Source organism: Miscanthus floridulus, chromosome 5 (assembly GCF_019320115.1).
Source record: "Miscanthus floridulus cultivar M001 chromosome 5, ASM1932011v1, whole genome shotgun sequence".
In the NCBI taxonomy this organism is placed as follows: Eukaryota; Viridiplantae; Streptophyta; class Magnoliopsida; order Poales; family Poaceae; genus Miscanthus; species Miscanthus floridulus.
In genome coordinates, this window is record NC_089584.1 from 116,545,530 (window position 1) to 116,562,482 (window position 16,953).

At 46.8% G+C, this 16,953-nt stretch overlaps 2 protein-coding genes across 2 annotated transcripts; one reads left to right on the forward strand and one right to left on the reverse strand.

The window, feature by feature from the left end:
- Positions 1-2,909: 2,909 nt before the first annotated feature.
- LOC136450551 (octanoyltransferase LIP2p, chloroplastic-like) lies at positions 2,910-4,895 on the forward strand. The gene is made up of 4 exons (XM_066451040.1): positions 2,910-3,244; positions 3,701-3,965; positions 4,249-4,399; positions 4,537-4,895. The coding sequence occupies exons 1-4, from the start codon at positions 3,060-3,062 to the stop codon at positions 4,821-4,823; spliced, it is 888 nt and encodes a 295-aa protein (XP_066307137.1). The 5' UTR covers positions 2,910-3,059; the 3' UTR covers positions 4,824-4,895.
- Positions 4,896-7,586: 2,691 nt separating this feature from the next.
- On the reverse strand, positions 7,587-8,051 carry LOC136455180 (uncharacterized). Its single transcript, XM_066455314.1, has one exon. It carries the CDS (start codon positions 8,049-8,051, stop codon positions 7,587-7,589), a length of 465 nt encoding a protein of 154 aa, XP_066311411.1.
- Between the last annotated feature and the right edge of the window lie 8,902 nt (positions 8,052-16,953).

Sequence of the window (16,953 nt, forward strand, 5' to 3'; positions counted from 1 at the left end):
ATCGCCTAGGCGCGAGGCGTGGGAGGCCTGGGAGCGGTTGAGCGGAAGCCGAGGGAGGCTGCGCCGCTGCGGCCTAGCGTGCGGGAGGCCGGGATTGCGGACTGTGAGGGTGAGGATAAGGGGAACCCTAGAAAGTCCTTTATATACTTGTGCAGCAGGCCCACATGTCAGGCGGGTTCGCGGGTTTGCGGGCACGGGTAAGGTATTTTCATACCCGTAATTTTTTTACCCGCGGGCACAAAATCAAACCCGCACCCGTACCCGTGGGTACAAAATGGTACACATATCCTCACCCAAACAGGTTTTTACCCGCGGGCACGTGGATAATTTTGTACCTGTTGCCATCCATAGTAAGGTTTAAATATTAGACAATGCCCCCGTTCGCTTCGCTGAAAAAAGCTAAAATATTGTTCCGGCGAATTTGTTGTGAGAGAAAAATACTATTCTGACTGAAAAACAAGCTGAAACTACGGATTACAAGAGAAACGAACAGCTTTTTTTTTCCAGAATCAAGGAAGCTGCATCGATCTGGGTAGCACTAGCACCAGCTTCAGTACATGTTCACATGCTGTCGTAGTTTTTGTAGCACGGCACTCCTATACTGCTCGGAGCGGCGGATACGGCACGGCAAGCTGTGGGCTTGGGATGCCAGTGCAGCTGCAGTTTTTTTTTTTTTTTTTTTTTTTTTTTGACTCTGCAGCTGCAGTCGTGCAAGCAGGTGCGACGCGATCGCACCAGCCAGCACCCAAGTCTGGATGGATCTGCCTGCAGGAGACGAGGCAAAACCAAACCGATCTGAAGGAAGAAGAAAAAAAGGAATTCAAGGAGGGAGGTGTGGGGGAGCGCGAAGCGCGGAGCGGCGTAAATTGGCTGTCGCGTAAAGCGGCGGCCCTGTGTGGACGCCACAACCTGTGGGCTGTGTGCCTGCGTGGCCCATCCGTGGATGCACGCAGCGCAGCCCACCCCAAGCCAGTGGATTGCCCGCCTGCTACCGCTGCCTGTCGGGCCCCTCCATGCAGGGGCGGATCCAACGGTGGGGCGGGGGGCTCGAGCCCCTTATCTATACCGGAGCAGTGAAATCTCTGTGGAGCTTCCATGAATTTTTAGACAAAGTTCTATAGTGTAGGAGGGCTGAGACTCGAGCAGCAGTATTGTTCAGCCTCCTGAAATATTTCCTGGATCCGCTGCTGCCTCCATGTACTACTGTCCTGGGCCCTTGGTCATGACGTGTCGTACTGTCGTAGGCACTGCGTCGTCGTGCGCGTCCGCCCGGCTCAACTCGGATCCATAATCACCGTCGGCATCAGCATCATCAGCTGCTGTTCAAATCGGTGGTGACGGGGGATTGATCATTGGAGATCATTACGATGGGATGGAGGAAGATTATTCTGATTATTGATTGATATTTTGGAGTCCCCCCAGCCAAGTGTTTTTTTTCGCGTGTTTTCGGTTGTCACGTTGTCTCCACTCTGTCGTCTATCCTAGCCAGTCCAAGTGTCCAACGACGACCAAGAGGCCGTTTAGCTGCTGTAGCATGGTAAATTTGTACATAGTAAAGGGCTGTTTGGCTCCCAGCCAATCGTCCGTCACGTTGCTGCTGTGGCGCCGCCTAAGTTGCGGCGTACAAAATTTGGCACCTAAGCTGCGCGAGAAAATGAACTGTAAAATATGTGGCCGCCTCCGGTTAGTTACGAATCAAACAGCGCAAATAATTTTTGTGACCGTCGCAGGCTGTGGCATGGCTGGTTGTGGCGTGCAACCAAACGTCCCCTAAGTTCCAACTGTGATGATAGCTCCCCGGGCCGTCTACAAATCCAAGTTCTTATCTTAGGTATCATACCTCCTTTGGTTTGAATGTTTTTTTACAGCACAGGGAGGTAAAAAGTCCATGTCTTTTCCTTTTTCTGATGTGAACACAACACAAGAAGGTAAAAAAAACATTCATCCAATTCTCTAATTTTCACAAAAAAAAGCCATTTAGAGGCTAGAGGTAGTAGCTAGAGAGCCATGTTTACATAAGTCATCATTTAATAACTCCGTAGAGAAAAGTAAAGAGCCAATCTGTATAGCAAGGATTGCTAGCGAGTCTGGAATAACAAAATGCCACGGAAGATGCTCTAACTCACTAAAGGCTTGTTTAGACCTAGGCAACAAATTGTTAATTTCTAGTGAGAGGAAACCAACTAATACTACCTCCGTTCCAAGAAGCATGCAATTCTAGAACAGTGTCATGTTAAAGTATATGTTTTTTTTTGCGACTTCATGTTAAAGTATGTCAAATTTGACCAAATTTACATAAAAAGTTAATAATATTTGTCATACTAAATAGGTACCATTAGATTCATCATTAATCATACTTTCATATAATATACTAATTTTATATCATTAATATATATATTTTTATCCATATATTTGGTCAAACTTCAAACATTTTAACCAAAAATGCATCTACAATTGTATTTTTTTTTACAGATGTAATAACTTTTTGCTACTTTACTACTATAGTAGGGCTATTAGCTGGGCTCCATTTGGATCTTACAGTTAATAGGTAGTAGTACTTAAATAGTCCCGGTCAATAACTTTCAAATTAGATAAATAAATTATTTTTGCAAGTATTATTTTTTTAGGGAAACATCTTGCAAGTTTTTTTTTTGAGGGGAAAACATCTTGCAAGTATTATTATTGTTAGTTGGATTTCGCCGAGGTATTTGATCCACTAGAGCTATTTGATTCACGAGGTATGGGATCCAAACAGGCCACCGACGGACGCCAGTCCATGTTCTGTGCTACAACTACAAGGTGCTAGGCCCATGGCCCAACGACCCTCCGTGGGCCGGATCCTGACTTCTTGGTTTTTCCAACGAAAAACAAATTCTTTCTTCCATGACAAAACAAAATGCTAGTTGCTCCAACCGCACCAGCCTCCGACGCCGAGCGTTGCGCTCGCCTCGGCGCCTCCGCCCACCGCCCACCGCCGCCGGCGCACGGGGAGCATAAAAAGGGCCGTACCCCTCGCACACGCCCATCGCCACACGTGCAACGAGGCTGGCGCCGTCGCCATGGCCCTGCTGCCGTCGCCCCCCTGCTCCCCGTGCCACCACCGGGCCGCGCCCGCGCCCTTGCCGGCGCCCACGGCCGCCTCAGCGCGCCACCGGAGGGGAAGCCTGCCCCTCGCTGCAGCCGGCGGCCGCTCCGGCCCTACCGCCGAGCCGAAGCCCCGTCCCACCCCCGCCGACAGGAGGAGGTATGAGCTCGTGGTGTCCCTTCCATCAATGTTAGTCGTGTGGTGTGCCATGTCGAATGCCCCATTCTGTGATGCAATGCATGCTTCTGATATAGCAGTGGTGCACAATTCAGCAAGCCTCAAATTTAGAGATGCCTAGTTAATTCGTAGTAATTGAATGCCCCCCAAAAGAACCCTAAAAAAAATCTAATTGGACAAGTGAGAAGTCACTGTGTAGTTTCTCGTTCACGAGCTGAATCATCAACAGTTCAGCAGACGGAATTCCATCTGGCTGTTCTCTTCACTCTTGGATATTTAGATGTCTAAAGAAACGGTTCGCGCTGCTGTTTCAATACCATCATTCTTCTGTTACACCTAAGTCAAATACTCAGAACAGAATGTTCAGCACAACCTGCTCCTAATTTTTGCTGCTTCGGTCGTGTCCGTCATGGTGATGACGCTAGCTGTGTTGAGCAGGTGCGAATGCTTTGACCTCCATCGGCAGTTAGTTCCTTATGGGGAAGCTTACTGTTGGCAGAAGTCCATTGTTGAGAGGAGGAAAGGGTTGCTAGACAGCGGCGAAGACCACTCTGACACCTTGATTGCTTTGCAACATCCACCGGTGTATACGTTGGGCACTAGAAGCAGGAAGGAATACCTCCATTTCGACATGGAAGATGCTCCTTTTGAGGTTCACCGTAATGATCGTGGTGGGGAAGTGACGTACCATGGCCCTGGACAGGTATTTATCAGCTATGTTTTTGTAGTTGCATGTGTAGAAGTGCACTTCATACTTTGGTGGTGTGTTTACTGATTAGTTGCTTCTTAATTCTGGTTGCTGTATAGCTCCTAGTAGCTAGTATAGACCCCAGCATTGATCATATCTGACATCAGGATACAACCGATCTTGATTCCATACTGTATACTCTTGTTCAGTCTTTGGTTCAAAAAATATACTTTGCAGCTATCATTAGTGAATATACTTCATAGGTGCTTCATACAGTCATTTATTTTGTTTTTCCTAGCTTGTCATGTACCCGATTATGAATTTGGGGTACCACAAAAAGGATCTTGACTGGTACTTTAGGTCACTTGAAGAAGTGATCATCCGTGCACTGAAATCCGCCTTCTCTATCAAGGCAACAAGAGTAGAAGGTCTCACTGGTGTTTGGGTTGGTATGTGCAATCCTTCACAAAATTTCAAGTATTTTACCAAGTTTCCGGTTATCTCATCCATTGGGATTTTCTAACGTTTATAAAATCAAGGGGTACCATATGGTATTGCTAATGATTCATCTCCATTTCCTCTATAGGGAACCAGAAAGTTGCCGCGATAGGGATTCATGGTTCCCGGATGATAGTTTATCATGGTCTAGCACTAAACGTCACAACTGACCTAGCCCCGTTTGAAATGATTGATCCTTGTGGCATCAAGGACCGTGGCGTGGGCAGCGTCAAGAACATACTACAGAAGGCATCTGGTGCAAGAGAAATCGATGATGCATCACTGATGGATATAGCATATGATTCCATGACCAAAGAGTTTGCTGAACTTTTCCAACTCAGTTTGGACATCAGCCCTGATTGCAGTTTTCAGTGAAAATAACATTTTCTACTAACTGTATGACATTTTATTCTTGATGGAATGTTTGCCACAACCGTTCATGCTGAATATTTCCGTATCTGCTGCACTGCACTATGAAGCATTCCTGACGTTCCAAACTATAAGACGTAGTTATGCTATGTACCTAGATATATGTTTATGTCTAGATACTTGATAAAATTTATTGTATCTTAAAAAGTCAAAACATCTTATAATTTAGAATGGAAACGCCTTATAATTTGGAATGGATGGAGTACAGCAAATCCACCTTTGGGGCCCATGATGTCACTGGAATCTGGAATAGTAGAGTCGGTTTCTTCGGTGTCCTCCCTCGTCATGTGCTCCCGTGTTTATACAGCATCAATGCTCTTTGTTTTTTTCTGACAAAAAAAATGTTCTTTGTTTTTGTATGCAACATTGTATACTTAACGATTCTTCCATTTGACCCGGTAATAATATCCCAACCAGCGTTTAAATTTGTCTGTATTGTTGTTTGCAGTTGCGGCCACAATTTTATTATGTTCAAAATGCTTTTGTTTATGCTGTTGCTTCCTTCAATTTTTTTGGAAGAACAAGTGACTAGCCTCGCAGAGCACCATGGAGTGCTCGCTTCAGCTGCAGCTTCACAGCTGCGCAATACTGCAGCAGTATTGTAGGGAGACCATGATTTGTTTCCTTATACAACAAGAATTCAACAGGGAGGGTCTGTTCGGTGGGTATTAAAGCCGGCTAATAAGCCAGCTAAAACTGATTTGTTGTGAGAGAAAAATATTATGATAAACCGGCTGATAAGTTCAAGCGAACAGTGTTGTGGGCGCGGGCATTTGTCATACCAGGCGAACACGGTGGAGCCTGCCACATGCATCTGGTAATCAACAGTGTTGTGGGCACCGGCATTTGTCATACCAGGCGAACACAGTGAAGCATGTCAAGTGCATCTGACACAAACAGTATTGTAGGCGCCGACAAACCCTCTTGTACCCGACGGCGTGGGCAGTAAGACTAGGTAGCACACACACTCTCTTTCTCTCACTCTCTCACTTGTAAGGCCGTCTCCTTCATCTATAAAAAGGGATGCGCTCTCTCCCAACAGGGGACGATCGATTCAGACAACCACAAACAACATCGGATGACAGACGGATCGTTCCGATTCACTGTCTGCTAGCTTTAGACACTCTAAAACTACACAGAGCACACGTTCGAATACTTAGCGCACGTAGGAGCTCCCGTCACTCTCGGCCCTTTAGTCCAGAGTCCGACCAGACCTCTTACACCCCCATCTTACTCCCACTCGTTTGTAACCCTACAACAAACTTTGAGCACCTGGACTCAGGAATAAAGTCACCGACCGACTCAAACTGGACGTAGGGCATGTTGCCTGAACTAGTATAAACCCTGTGTTATTGAGTGCTAGGCCACATCCGATCACAACGTACGGCAAAACCATAAATATTTACTAGTTTGTCACTTTACGCACCGACAGTTGGCGTCGTCCATGAGGAAGACACCGTACGTTCACGCTTTTGGTCATCGGATGGCCCACCTTTCCACCATCTTCGGCATGGTGGGCTCAAGCGACACGATTCGCTTCGGCTCGCTGGAGTTCCCCACACTCCCACCCGTTGGGATGTGGATTTCTCCCATCTTCGAGCTGTCCCAGACCTTCCTCTTCGGAAGCCTAGACTTCGTCACCAACTGGCTCGGTGTGCTTCGCCTTCGCGAGGAGGCGCTTGTCCCGGCGCCCGTCGGAGGAGGAGCGCCCTCCGTCGGCTCCGAGCCACCCGGCGATATGTAGATAACAGAGGCAAGCATCATTTTCTCAAATGATGAGCTCCTTCAATCGAATAGCAGCAAAACTAGTTGATCTCTTCCATGGAATTCAAGCTTTCGCTTCACCGGCAAACCATCCACAACAATCGAAGTTCAGCAAACTGGCCAGCTGCCTGTGATATTGGAGGCATGAGAAATTCAGCAAAGGTGTCTCACCTTCTTTGGCAGCCGATGTGGATCCCTCTGCCTTGATGTCAACGCCTGGCCATGGCTTGCAGCTGCAGTGCTTCCCCTTCTCGATCCCTTCGTACACGGCCGCGACGTGCTTGTCGTAGCCGTTCCAGGTGAACTTGCCGCATTTGCTGCACTACACCTTGTAGCACATCTTCTTCTTGTTCTTCTTTTCTTCTTTCAATTCAGATGTAGGAATAGGATGCTGTTTTTAGTTTCTGGAGTGGTTTTGCTTCAGTGTCTTCGCTCTCTGCAGGCTTCAGTATTGTTACGGCGTGGACAAGTACGATGGGGAGATCGCAGGGGAGAGTGGAGTAGAAGGCTGGATTCAGAATTGGAGCGCAAGGGATAGCGAGGAAGTGGTGTAGCGGGAGGTTCGTCGGCGGCAGCGGCAGAAGCGCTCGCAGCCACCGTCGAAGGTAACCCGCCCACCTTGGGAGGGTTTATTCCTTCTTTGATAAGTCCTATTACAATCTCTAAGTGCCTTTTATATAATAGGTGCACTCCTAACAACCCAAAATAGATTTCCTAAATTTCATCCCTTTCCTCTCCTAACTTAATCAACCGAGCCCCTTAGCCACGACTGGGCCTGGGCCGGCGCCTATACTGACGCCCCACAAAGGTGTCTATAACACGTCCCTCCTCCCCAACAAACAGCTCGTTCGCGAGCTGAAATGCTAGATAGCGCTCCTTGAATTCATCAATATCTTCCCAAGTAGAATCAGCCGCAGTCCGTCCTTCCCAATGAACAAGGAGTTGCTAGTGACCCTGGTTCAAGCGAGCACGCATCACAGCAGCTGGAGTAGGAATGACACGCCCATGAAGCATGGATGGAAGAGGAACAATGTCGCCTAGAGGGTCCCCTTCATACTTCTTCAGCAGCACCACATGAAAGACATCATGAATACGAGCCTTCGGTGGAAGACATAGACGATAAGCCACGACGCCCAAGCGCTCAACAATCTGATAGGGTCCAAAGAACCGTGGCCCTAGCTTGGAGGAGGCCGCCAGAGTAATACCAACAGCTGTGTGGTGATGAAGGCGGAGCAGCACCCAGTCACCTACAGCAAACTGCACAAACCGGCGCTTCTTGTCATGGATTTCCCGCATAGTGTCCTGAGCCAATACCAAACGATCACGGATATCCAGCAGGAACTTATCGTGGTCATGAAGCTGGTGATCAACAGCAGCCACCCAAGCCGACCCAAGAAGATAGGAAACCATCAACGGTGGAGACCAGCCATATACCACCTCAAACTGCGTAGCGTGGAGGGCAGATTGGTAGGAAGGATTATAACAGAATTCCACCCAAGGAAGCCACTGCAACCAAGAACGAGGCCGATCCCCCGCTAAGCAACGCGGGTACATAACTATGATGCAATTAGTGACCTCAGATTGCCCATCTGTCTATGGATGAAATGCGGAACTATGTAGCAAGGTCACACCAGCCGGCTTGAAAAGCTCCTCCCAAAAATTGCTAGTGAAAATAGTATCCCGATCACTCACAATAGAACATGGAAATCCATGTAGCCGCACAATGTTGTCGAAGAAGGCACGAGCGACGGAGCTAGCTAAGTAGGGGTGACTCAAGGCGATGAAATGCGCCATCTTGGAGAAGCGATCAACCACAGTAAGAATCATAGACTTGCCGCCCACACGCGGAAAGCCCTCAACAAAATCCATGGCGATGTCGCTCCACACATGTTCAGGAATAGGAAGTGGCTGAAGAAGACCAGTAGGATGTAGGTGTTCGGTTTTATTACGCTGACAAACATCATAGCCTTTGACATAGTCTCGAACCAGCCTATGCGCGCATCTGTTGTAGAAGGATGCACGCAGCCTGTGGAGTGTCTTCTGCGAACCTTCATGACCAGTAGTGTGAGCCTCTCGCAATAGCTGTGGCCAGAGCGGCGATTCATCAGGAACGAAGGGACATCCTTGGTACAACAGTAGATCGTCCACCATCGCCCAGCCATTAGGCGTGGTGCTAGCTATGATCTGTGCCTAGAGTTCCTGGGCCTAAGAGTCACGCTAAATTTCAGCGCGCAGGACATCATAGATGGCGAACGAAGGTCTAGAGAGTGCACATGCAGCCACAATACTGGAGTCCATATCACGGCATGATAAGGCGTCCGCCACCATGTTTAGCTTCATTGGTCTGTACTTGACTGAGAGATCATATCCGAATAACTTGGTGACCCAAGTGTGCTGCGGTATCGTTGTTAGGCGCTGGTCAAGAATAAACTTTAGGCTCCAATGATCTGTCCGCATAGTAAAGGCACGGCCCCAGAGATAAGGCTGCCAATGGCGAACTGCCTTGACGAGACCAATCAACTCCCGCTCATAGGCCAGAAGCTTGGCATGGTGGGGCGCCACAGCGCGGCTGAAGAAGGCCACCGCACCATCTCCTTGGTGGAGGACTGCATCGAAACCAGCCCCGGATGCATCACAGTCAACGATGAAGCGCTTGTCAAAGTCAGGCAGTTGTAGTAGAGGGGTGGATGTCAACACCCTCTTGAGCGCCAGGAAGGCCTCCTCTGCTGCCGGTGTCTAGGAAAACGCCTCACGCTTGAGAAGCGTCGTGAGGGGCACATCCACACCACCATAGCATGCGATGAACTTTCGATAATATCCTGTGAGGCCGAGAAACCCACGGAGGGCGCGAGCTATCATCGGCCATGGCCAAGCTTCCACCGCCTCGACCTTCGCTGGATCCATAGCAACTCCCATGGCCGAAATGATGTGGCCAAGGTAGCCGACCGAAAGTTCGCCAAAGAAACATTTGGAGCGCTTGGCGAAGAGATGGTGCATGCGCATCTGCTGCAGCACAGTCCGCACATGCTGCAAGTGCTCTGCCCATGTCGAACTGAAGATCAAATGTCATCAAAAAATACAAGCATGAAACGACGGATATATGACTTCAAAATATCATTCATAAGTGCTTGGAAGGTGGCAGGCACGTTGGTGAGACCGAAGGGCATGATGAGGAACTTGAAATGACCACGATGTGTCTGGAACGCGGTCTTGGCAATGTCATCTGGGTGCATGCGCACCTGGTGATACCCGCTATGAAGATCGGTCTTGGTGAAGAAACGAGCACCCTTCAACTTGTCAAGGAGTTCATCAACCACCGGAATAGGAAACTTGTCCTTGATGGTGCTGTCATTAAGAGCGTGAAAGTCAACGTAGAAGCACCAACTGCCATCCTGCTTGCAGACGAGGAGCATCGGGGAGGAGAATGACGAAGTCGACTCCCGGATGATCCCTTGTTGCTACATATCATCACACTGCCGCTCAATCTCATCCTTGAGGAGCTGTGGGTAGCTAGGGACGAGGTGGATACAGTGGTCATGGCGTTGGCTTGGAGGCAGCCCGCGTGGCTCCTCAAAGATGTCTGCATAGGACAGCAGTAGCTCCTCTAATATAGTTCGGGGATCGGCGATAGCATGGGCAACCAATGCCTTGCTGCCTAGGCCGGTCCATTTGTGAGCACGCCCTCGGTACCAAAAGGCCATCGAGAGGGCGTCGAAGTCCCAAACGATGGGCCCCAAAGAGCGTAGCCACTGAACACCGAGAACCAAGTCAAAGCCGCCCAAGTCGAGGGCGACACAGTCGATGGAGAAGGGTTCCTCGTAGATGAGAACCTCCATGGCAAGGCACACGCCGGGGCTACGGACACGATCACCATTCGCGACCAACACGGATAGCCCATCACGTGATGAGATTGACAAGCCTAGGCAAGCGGCCACCTCCGTATGGATGAAGGTGTGCATGCTGCTGGTATCAACCAATGCTTTGAACAGAACACCCGCAATCGTCACCAGTAACATCATAGAAATAACATGGCCGAGGCCAGTCAATGCGTGCAGGGAGATCCCCAAGTTAGAGATGTCGTCACCGAGCGGGTCCTCCTCGCCTTCCTCAAGCTCCATGAGGAAGGCGCCCTTCATCGCACAGTTGTGATCCTTGGAGTACGGTTCTAGGCAGAAATAGCACTGCCCATTCTGCCGCTTCTCTTACATCTCGGCCAGTGTCAGATGACAAAAGCGAGAACGTGTCCCTTCTGTCTTGCCATCATGCAGACCAGCAGCAGAGCCCATAGCGCTGGTCGAAGCCAAGGCTTGGCGAGTGGATGACTTCGGTGGTGTTGAGCTATTAACGGTGGAGGCCTACTCTTGCTGCTGTTCATAGGCCCACGCTAAGCTCATGGCCTGCTACAGATTGATAGGGTGCTGCATCTCCACATCAGCAGCGAGCGGCTGTCCCAAGCCACCGGTGTAGAGATCAATGGTCGTCCACGTGGAGAGGTTGTCGTAGCACGAGAGCAGTGTGAGGAAGCGCCGCGAGTACTCCTCCATGGTGCCCATGCGGATCAGGGCCTTGATCTCACCAACAAAGTTGGTGTGGATGGGTGGCCCAAAGCAAAGGTTGACGAACTCGATGAAGCGTGGCCAAGAGACCATCCCAAATGAAAGCTCTAGTTTGGTTTTGGTTAATTGATGAAACCCTAAGTGCTAACCTAGTTTATCAAAGTGATCATGAGATAGGTAGCACTATTCCAAGTGATGAAGCAATGACGAAGATCATGACAAATGGTGATGGCATGGTTATGATCAAAGGCTTGAACTTAGAAAAGAAGAAAGAGAAAAACAAAAGGCTCAAGGCAAAGGTATAAAATGTAGGAGCCATTTTGTTTTAGTGATCAAGACACTTAATGAGTGTGATCACATTTAGGATAGATAACCGTACTATTAAGAGGAGTGAAACTCGTATCGAAATGCGATTATCAAAGTGCCACTAGATGCTCTAATTCATTGCATATGCATTTAGGATCTAGTGGAGTGCTAACACCCTTGGAAATATTTGTGAAAATATGCTAACACATGTGCACAAGGTGATACACTTGGTGGTTGGCACATTTGAGCAAGGGTGAAGGAGATAGAGATGATAGAGGGTCAGTCTTACTGTTTTACAACTGACCGGACGCTGGTCTTAGGGAGACCGGCGTGTCCGGTCAGGCGTGGCAGTGATACCCTAGCGTCGGTCATGTGACTGGACGCTGGGCCTCTGACTAACCGAACGCTGGAAGGCAATGTTCAGTCAGAGCTGACAGAGCTGCACAGTAATCAGGATGACTGACCGGACGCTGGCTGTGTCCGATCAAGTGCCACCGGACGTGTCTAATCAAAGAAAACTGGTTTTGAAACCTTACTGTAAACGACCAGACGCTGGGGGTTCAGCATCCGGTCACTTGTGCCGGAGCGTCCGGTCAACTATCGACCGTTGAGATCAGATGACTCCTGTTGAACGCAGGATGACACGTGGCCGCCATTGGGTGACCGGACACTGAGCCCTATGTCCGGTCAGTCGGACCGGAGCCTCCGGTCACCCCGATCAGTGCCCAGTGAAGGGGTACAACGGCTCTATTTCGTGGGGGCTTCTATTTAAGCCCCATGGTCGGCTCAAGCTCACTCTCTTGCACATTTTCATTGACATAACAACCTTGTGAGCTTAGCCAAAGCACTCCCACTCATCTCCGTCATTGATCCATCATCTTTGTGAGATTGTGAGAGAATCCAAGTGCATTGCTTGAGTGATTGCATCTAGAGGCACTTGGTATTCGTGTTGCGCTATGGTTTTTGCTTGTTACTCTTGGTGGTTGCCACCACCTAGATGGCTTGGTGTAGCGGTAGAGGATCAGCACGAGTTGGTGATTGTTTGTGGCCGCCTTCGGTGATTGTGAGGGGAGTTGTACCTTCCCCGGCGGAGTGCCAAAAGGTAACTCTAGTAAATTGCTCGTGTCATTGAGTTACCTCACTTGTGGGTAGGTTCTTATGGTGTCCAATCATGTGGATGAAGTTTGTGAAACACCTCTTAGCCGTCGAACCACCAAGTGTGGGTCGACACAATGGGGACATAGAATGTTGGCAAGCACGTGAACCTCAGGAGAAAATTAGTTGTCTCTTGTCATTTGTATTCTCTCAGTGATTGGCATAATCTTCATCTTGTGATTGATTCATTCCTCTACACGGCGGTATAATCACCCTACTCACTCATTTACATTCTTGTAAACTAGTTGTGGCAAGCTCTTTAGTGTAATTAGAATTGAGAGCTTGCTTTGTTTTATTAAGTTCATCTAGTGGAGCTCTTTAGAGTAGGAAGATTGAGAGCTCTTAGTGAGTACTAACTTTGCAAGTTGTGTGCCTAGTAATCATTACAACTAGAATTGTTGGATAGGTGGCTTGCACCCTTTGTAGAGCTAGAGCAAGTTTGCATTTCGCTATTTATCATACTAATCAAATTGCTCTAGTTGATTTGTAGATTTTTAAATAGGCTATTCACCCCCCTCTAGCCATATTAGGACCTTTCAAGTGGTATTAGAGCCGTGGTCACCGTTTGATTGAAGTCAACCTTGTTGTCAAATTATGGCTCAAGTTGTGTTCAACCATGTGGGGGGCAAACCACCGTTCTTTGATGGCACATGCTATGATTATTGGAAGAGAAAGATGAGGATGTATCTTGGTTCAATCAATGATCAAGTATGGGAAGTGACCGAGAATGACTATGCTATTATTGATCCCGATGATCCCACCAACCAAGATAAGATCAACAATCAAAGCAATACAATGGCTCTCAACACCATATACAATGCCATTGATTCCAAGGTGTTTGAACAAATCAAGGATTGTGAAAGAGCAAATGAGGTGTGGAAAAGATTGGAAGAAACATATGAGGGCACATCGGCTATGAAGAGTGCCAAATTGTATATCCTCAAGGACAAGTTGACAGGTTTCAAGATGAAGGATGATGAGAGCATTCTAGAGATGTTCCATCGTTTGCAAGTGATTGTCAATGATTTGAAGGCATTGGGAGAGAAGATCAAGGACGATGATGTCTCTCATTGGTTCTTGATGTGCCTATCTCCAAGATTTTAGATGTTGAGATTGCTCATCATAAGAGGAGGATTGAAGGAGATTACCCCCAACCAAGTACTAGGTGATGTCATGACACAAGAGACATACCGTGTGGAAATGGAGGGGGATGACAAGGATGACAAGAAGGAAGAAGAGGACAAGAAGAAGAAGAGTATAGCATTCAAGGCTAGCTCATCATCATCCAAGAACAAGGGCAAGTCCAAGAAAGAATCAAGTGATGATGATGATCTTAGTGACATTGATGATGAAGCCATGGCCCTATTTGTGCGCAAGATGGGTAAATTCATGAAGAAGAAGGGCTATGGTGCAAGAAAGAGAAGAGATCACACAAAGGGCAAAGAGTATGTGAGAAGATGCTACAATTGTAAGAGCCCCGATCATGTTGTAACAAATTGTCCCTACAATAGTGATAATGATGAAGATAAGAAGAAGAAGCACAAGAAACATAAAAATGAAAAGGAGAAGAAGGAGAAGAGAATTACCTTCCAAAAGAAGAAGAAAGGTGGAGGCTATGTAGTCACTTGGGATAGCGACGGTTCCTCAGATGGTGATAGCTCTAGTGATGATGACAAGAAATCTATCAAGAGAGCACTAGCAAGCATCGTCATCAACAAGAAGCTCTCCATCTTCAACACTCCATCGACATGCCTCATGGCAAAGTCTACCAAGGTAAAATATGATGAGAGTGATGATGATGAATGTGAGAGTGACTCTTGTAGAAATGAAAATGATGATGATGATGAAGATGAAGAGTACACTAAGGAGGAGCTCTTGGACATGTGTGAGCAAGTGCACGCTTACAATGAGATGAAGAGAAAGGAGTGCAAAGAATTGCGCAAGAAAGTAAAACTTCTTGAGCAATCCTTTGATGAGCTCAATGCTACTCATGAGAGGCTAATGGAAGCCCATGAGAAGCTTGGTAAAGCTCACTCTAAGCTTGAAAAGGCTCACTTCTCTCTCATTGAGCAAGGCAAAGTGGAGGAAGCCAAGAAGGAGCAAGTGATCATATCTTGTGATGTGGGACTAACATGTGATCTTATTGATGAATCTATTTTTGTTGCTCCCACTAACACTTCTTGTAGCACTACCACTTCTACTTCACCTTTGAGTGATGGTCTCACTTGTGAAACCTCACTAATGGTGGAAAATAAGACCCTCAAGAAGGAGGTGAATGAGCTCACTCGTGCCTTAGGCAATGCCTATGGTGGAGAAGCCCACTTGCTAAAGTGCTTGGGTAGCCAAAGGTTCTCTCTCAATAAAGAGGGATTAGGCTATACCCCCAAGAAAGGCAAGGCGGCCTTTGTCACTCCCAAAGCTAGCTTTGTGAAGGGCAATAGTCAGTTTTACAATAGATGCAAGCAAGTTGGGCATATAGAGCAAAATTGCAAAACTAACAAGAACAAGCTACCTAATATATCCTCAATCAAATTTGATTCTTGTTACATGCTTTATAAGGGTGTCAATGGTGTGAATGCTAAGTTCATTGGTACACCAATTGTGGGCCCAAAGAAGAAGGCCATTTGGGTACCAAAGACCTTGGTAACTAACCTACAAGGACCCAAGCAAGTTTGGGTACCTAAAAAGAATTGATCTTCTTTTGTAGGTAAATTATAAAGCCAGAGGAAGGCATTGGGTGCTTGATAGTGGGTGCACACAACACATGACCGGTGATCCAAGAATGTTTAATTCAATCAATGAAAACAAGAGCAATGGGTTTGATAGTATCATTTTTTGTGACAATGGAAAAGGCAAGGTCAAAGGGCTTAGTAAGATTGCAATATCCAATGACTTGAGCATTTCCAATGTGCTACTAGTAGAGAGCTTGAACTTCAACCTATTGTCGGTAGCTCAATTGTGTGATCTTGGTTTCAAATGCATATTTGGTGTGGATGAGGTAGAGATCATAAGTGTAGATGGCTCTAACTTGATATTCAAAGGATTTAGATATGAGAATCTATACTTAGTTGATTTCAATGCTAGAGAAGCTCAATTGACAACATGTTTGATCACTAAATCTAGCATGTGTTGGTTGTGGCATAGATGGCTTGGTCATGTTGGAATAAAACAATTGAACAAGTTGATTAAGCATGACTTAGTTAGAGGCTTGAAAGATGTCACATTTGAGAAGGATAAGCTATGTAGTGCATGTCAAGCCAGAAAACAAGTTGGTAACACACATCCTAAGAAGAGCATGATGAGCACATCTAAGGCATTTGAGTTGATGCACATGGACTTGTTTGGACCAACCACATACACTAGCATTGGTGGAAACAAATATGGATTTGTGATTGTGGATGATTTCAGTAGATACACATGGGTCTTCTTTCTTGGTGACAAGAGTGATGTGTTTGCAATATTCAAATCTTTTGTCAAGGGTGTTCACAATGAGTTTGAAACAACAATCAAGAAAGTTAGAAGTGACAATGGAAGTGAGTTCAAGAACACAAGAATTGATGAGTTGTGTGATGAATTTGGAATTAGACATCAATTCTCGGCCAAGTACACTCCTCAATCAAATGGGTTAGTTGAAAGAAAGAATAGAACCTTAATTGATATGGCAAGATCAATGTTGAGTGAGTACAATATGAGTCATTCATTTTGGGCCAAAGCAATCAACACGGCTTGCTACTATAGCAACCGACTCTATTGTCACCCCATGATGGAGAAGACACCTTATGAGCTATTGAATGGAAGAAAGCCCAACATAGCATACTTTCGGGTATTTGGTTGTAAATGCTATATATTGAAGAAAGGCACTAGATTGAGCAAGTTTGAAAAGAAATGTGATGAAGGTTTGTTGCTTGGTTACTCCACTACTAGCAAGGCTTATAGAGTTTGGAATTTGGCTAGTGGTACTCTTGAGGAGGTTCATGATGTGGAGTTTGATGAAACAAATGGTTCCCAAGAGGAAGATGAAAATCTAGATGATGTGAAAGGAACTCAATTGGTCAAGGCAATGAGAAACATGGACATTGGTGAGTTAAGGCCTAGAGAGGTGATTGATGTTGAAGATAACAAGAATCAAGTGCTCTCTAACTCAAATATGCAAGCTAGTGGTTCTCATAATCAAATCCAAGTAAGCACCATTGATGGTAATGTGCAAGATCAACAAGTGGCTAGTTCATCATCTCAATCAAGTGATAAATCAAATGCTAGCAATCAAGTGCAAGTGCTTCAACCAATCAATGTTG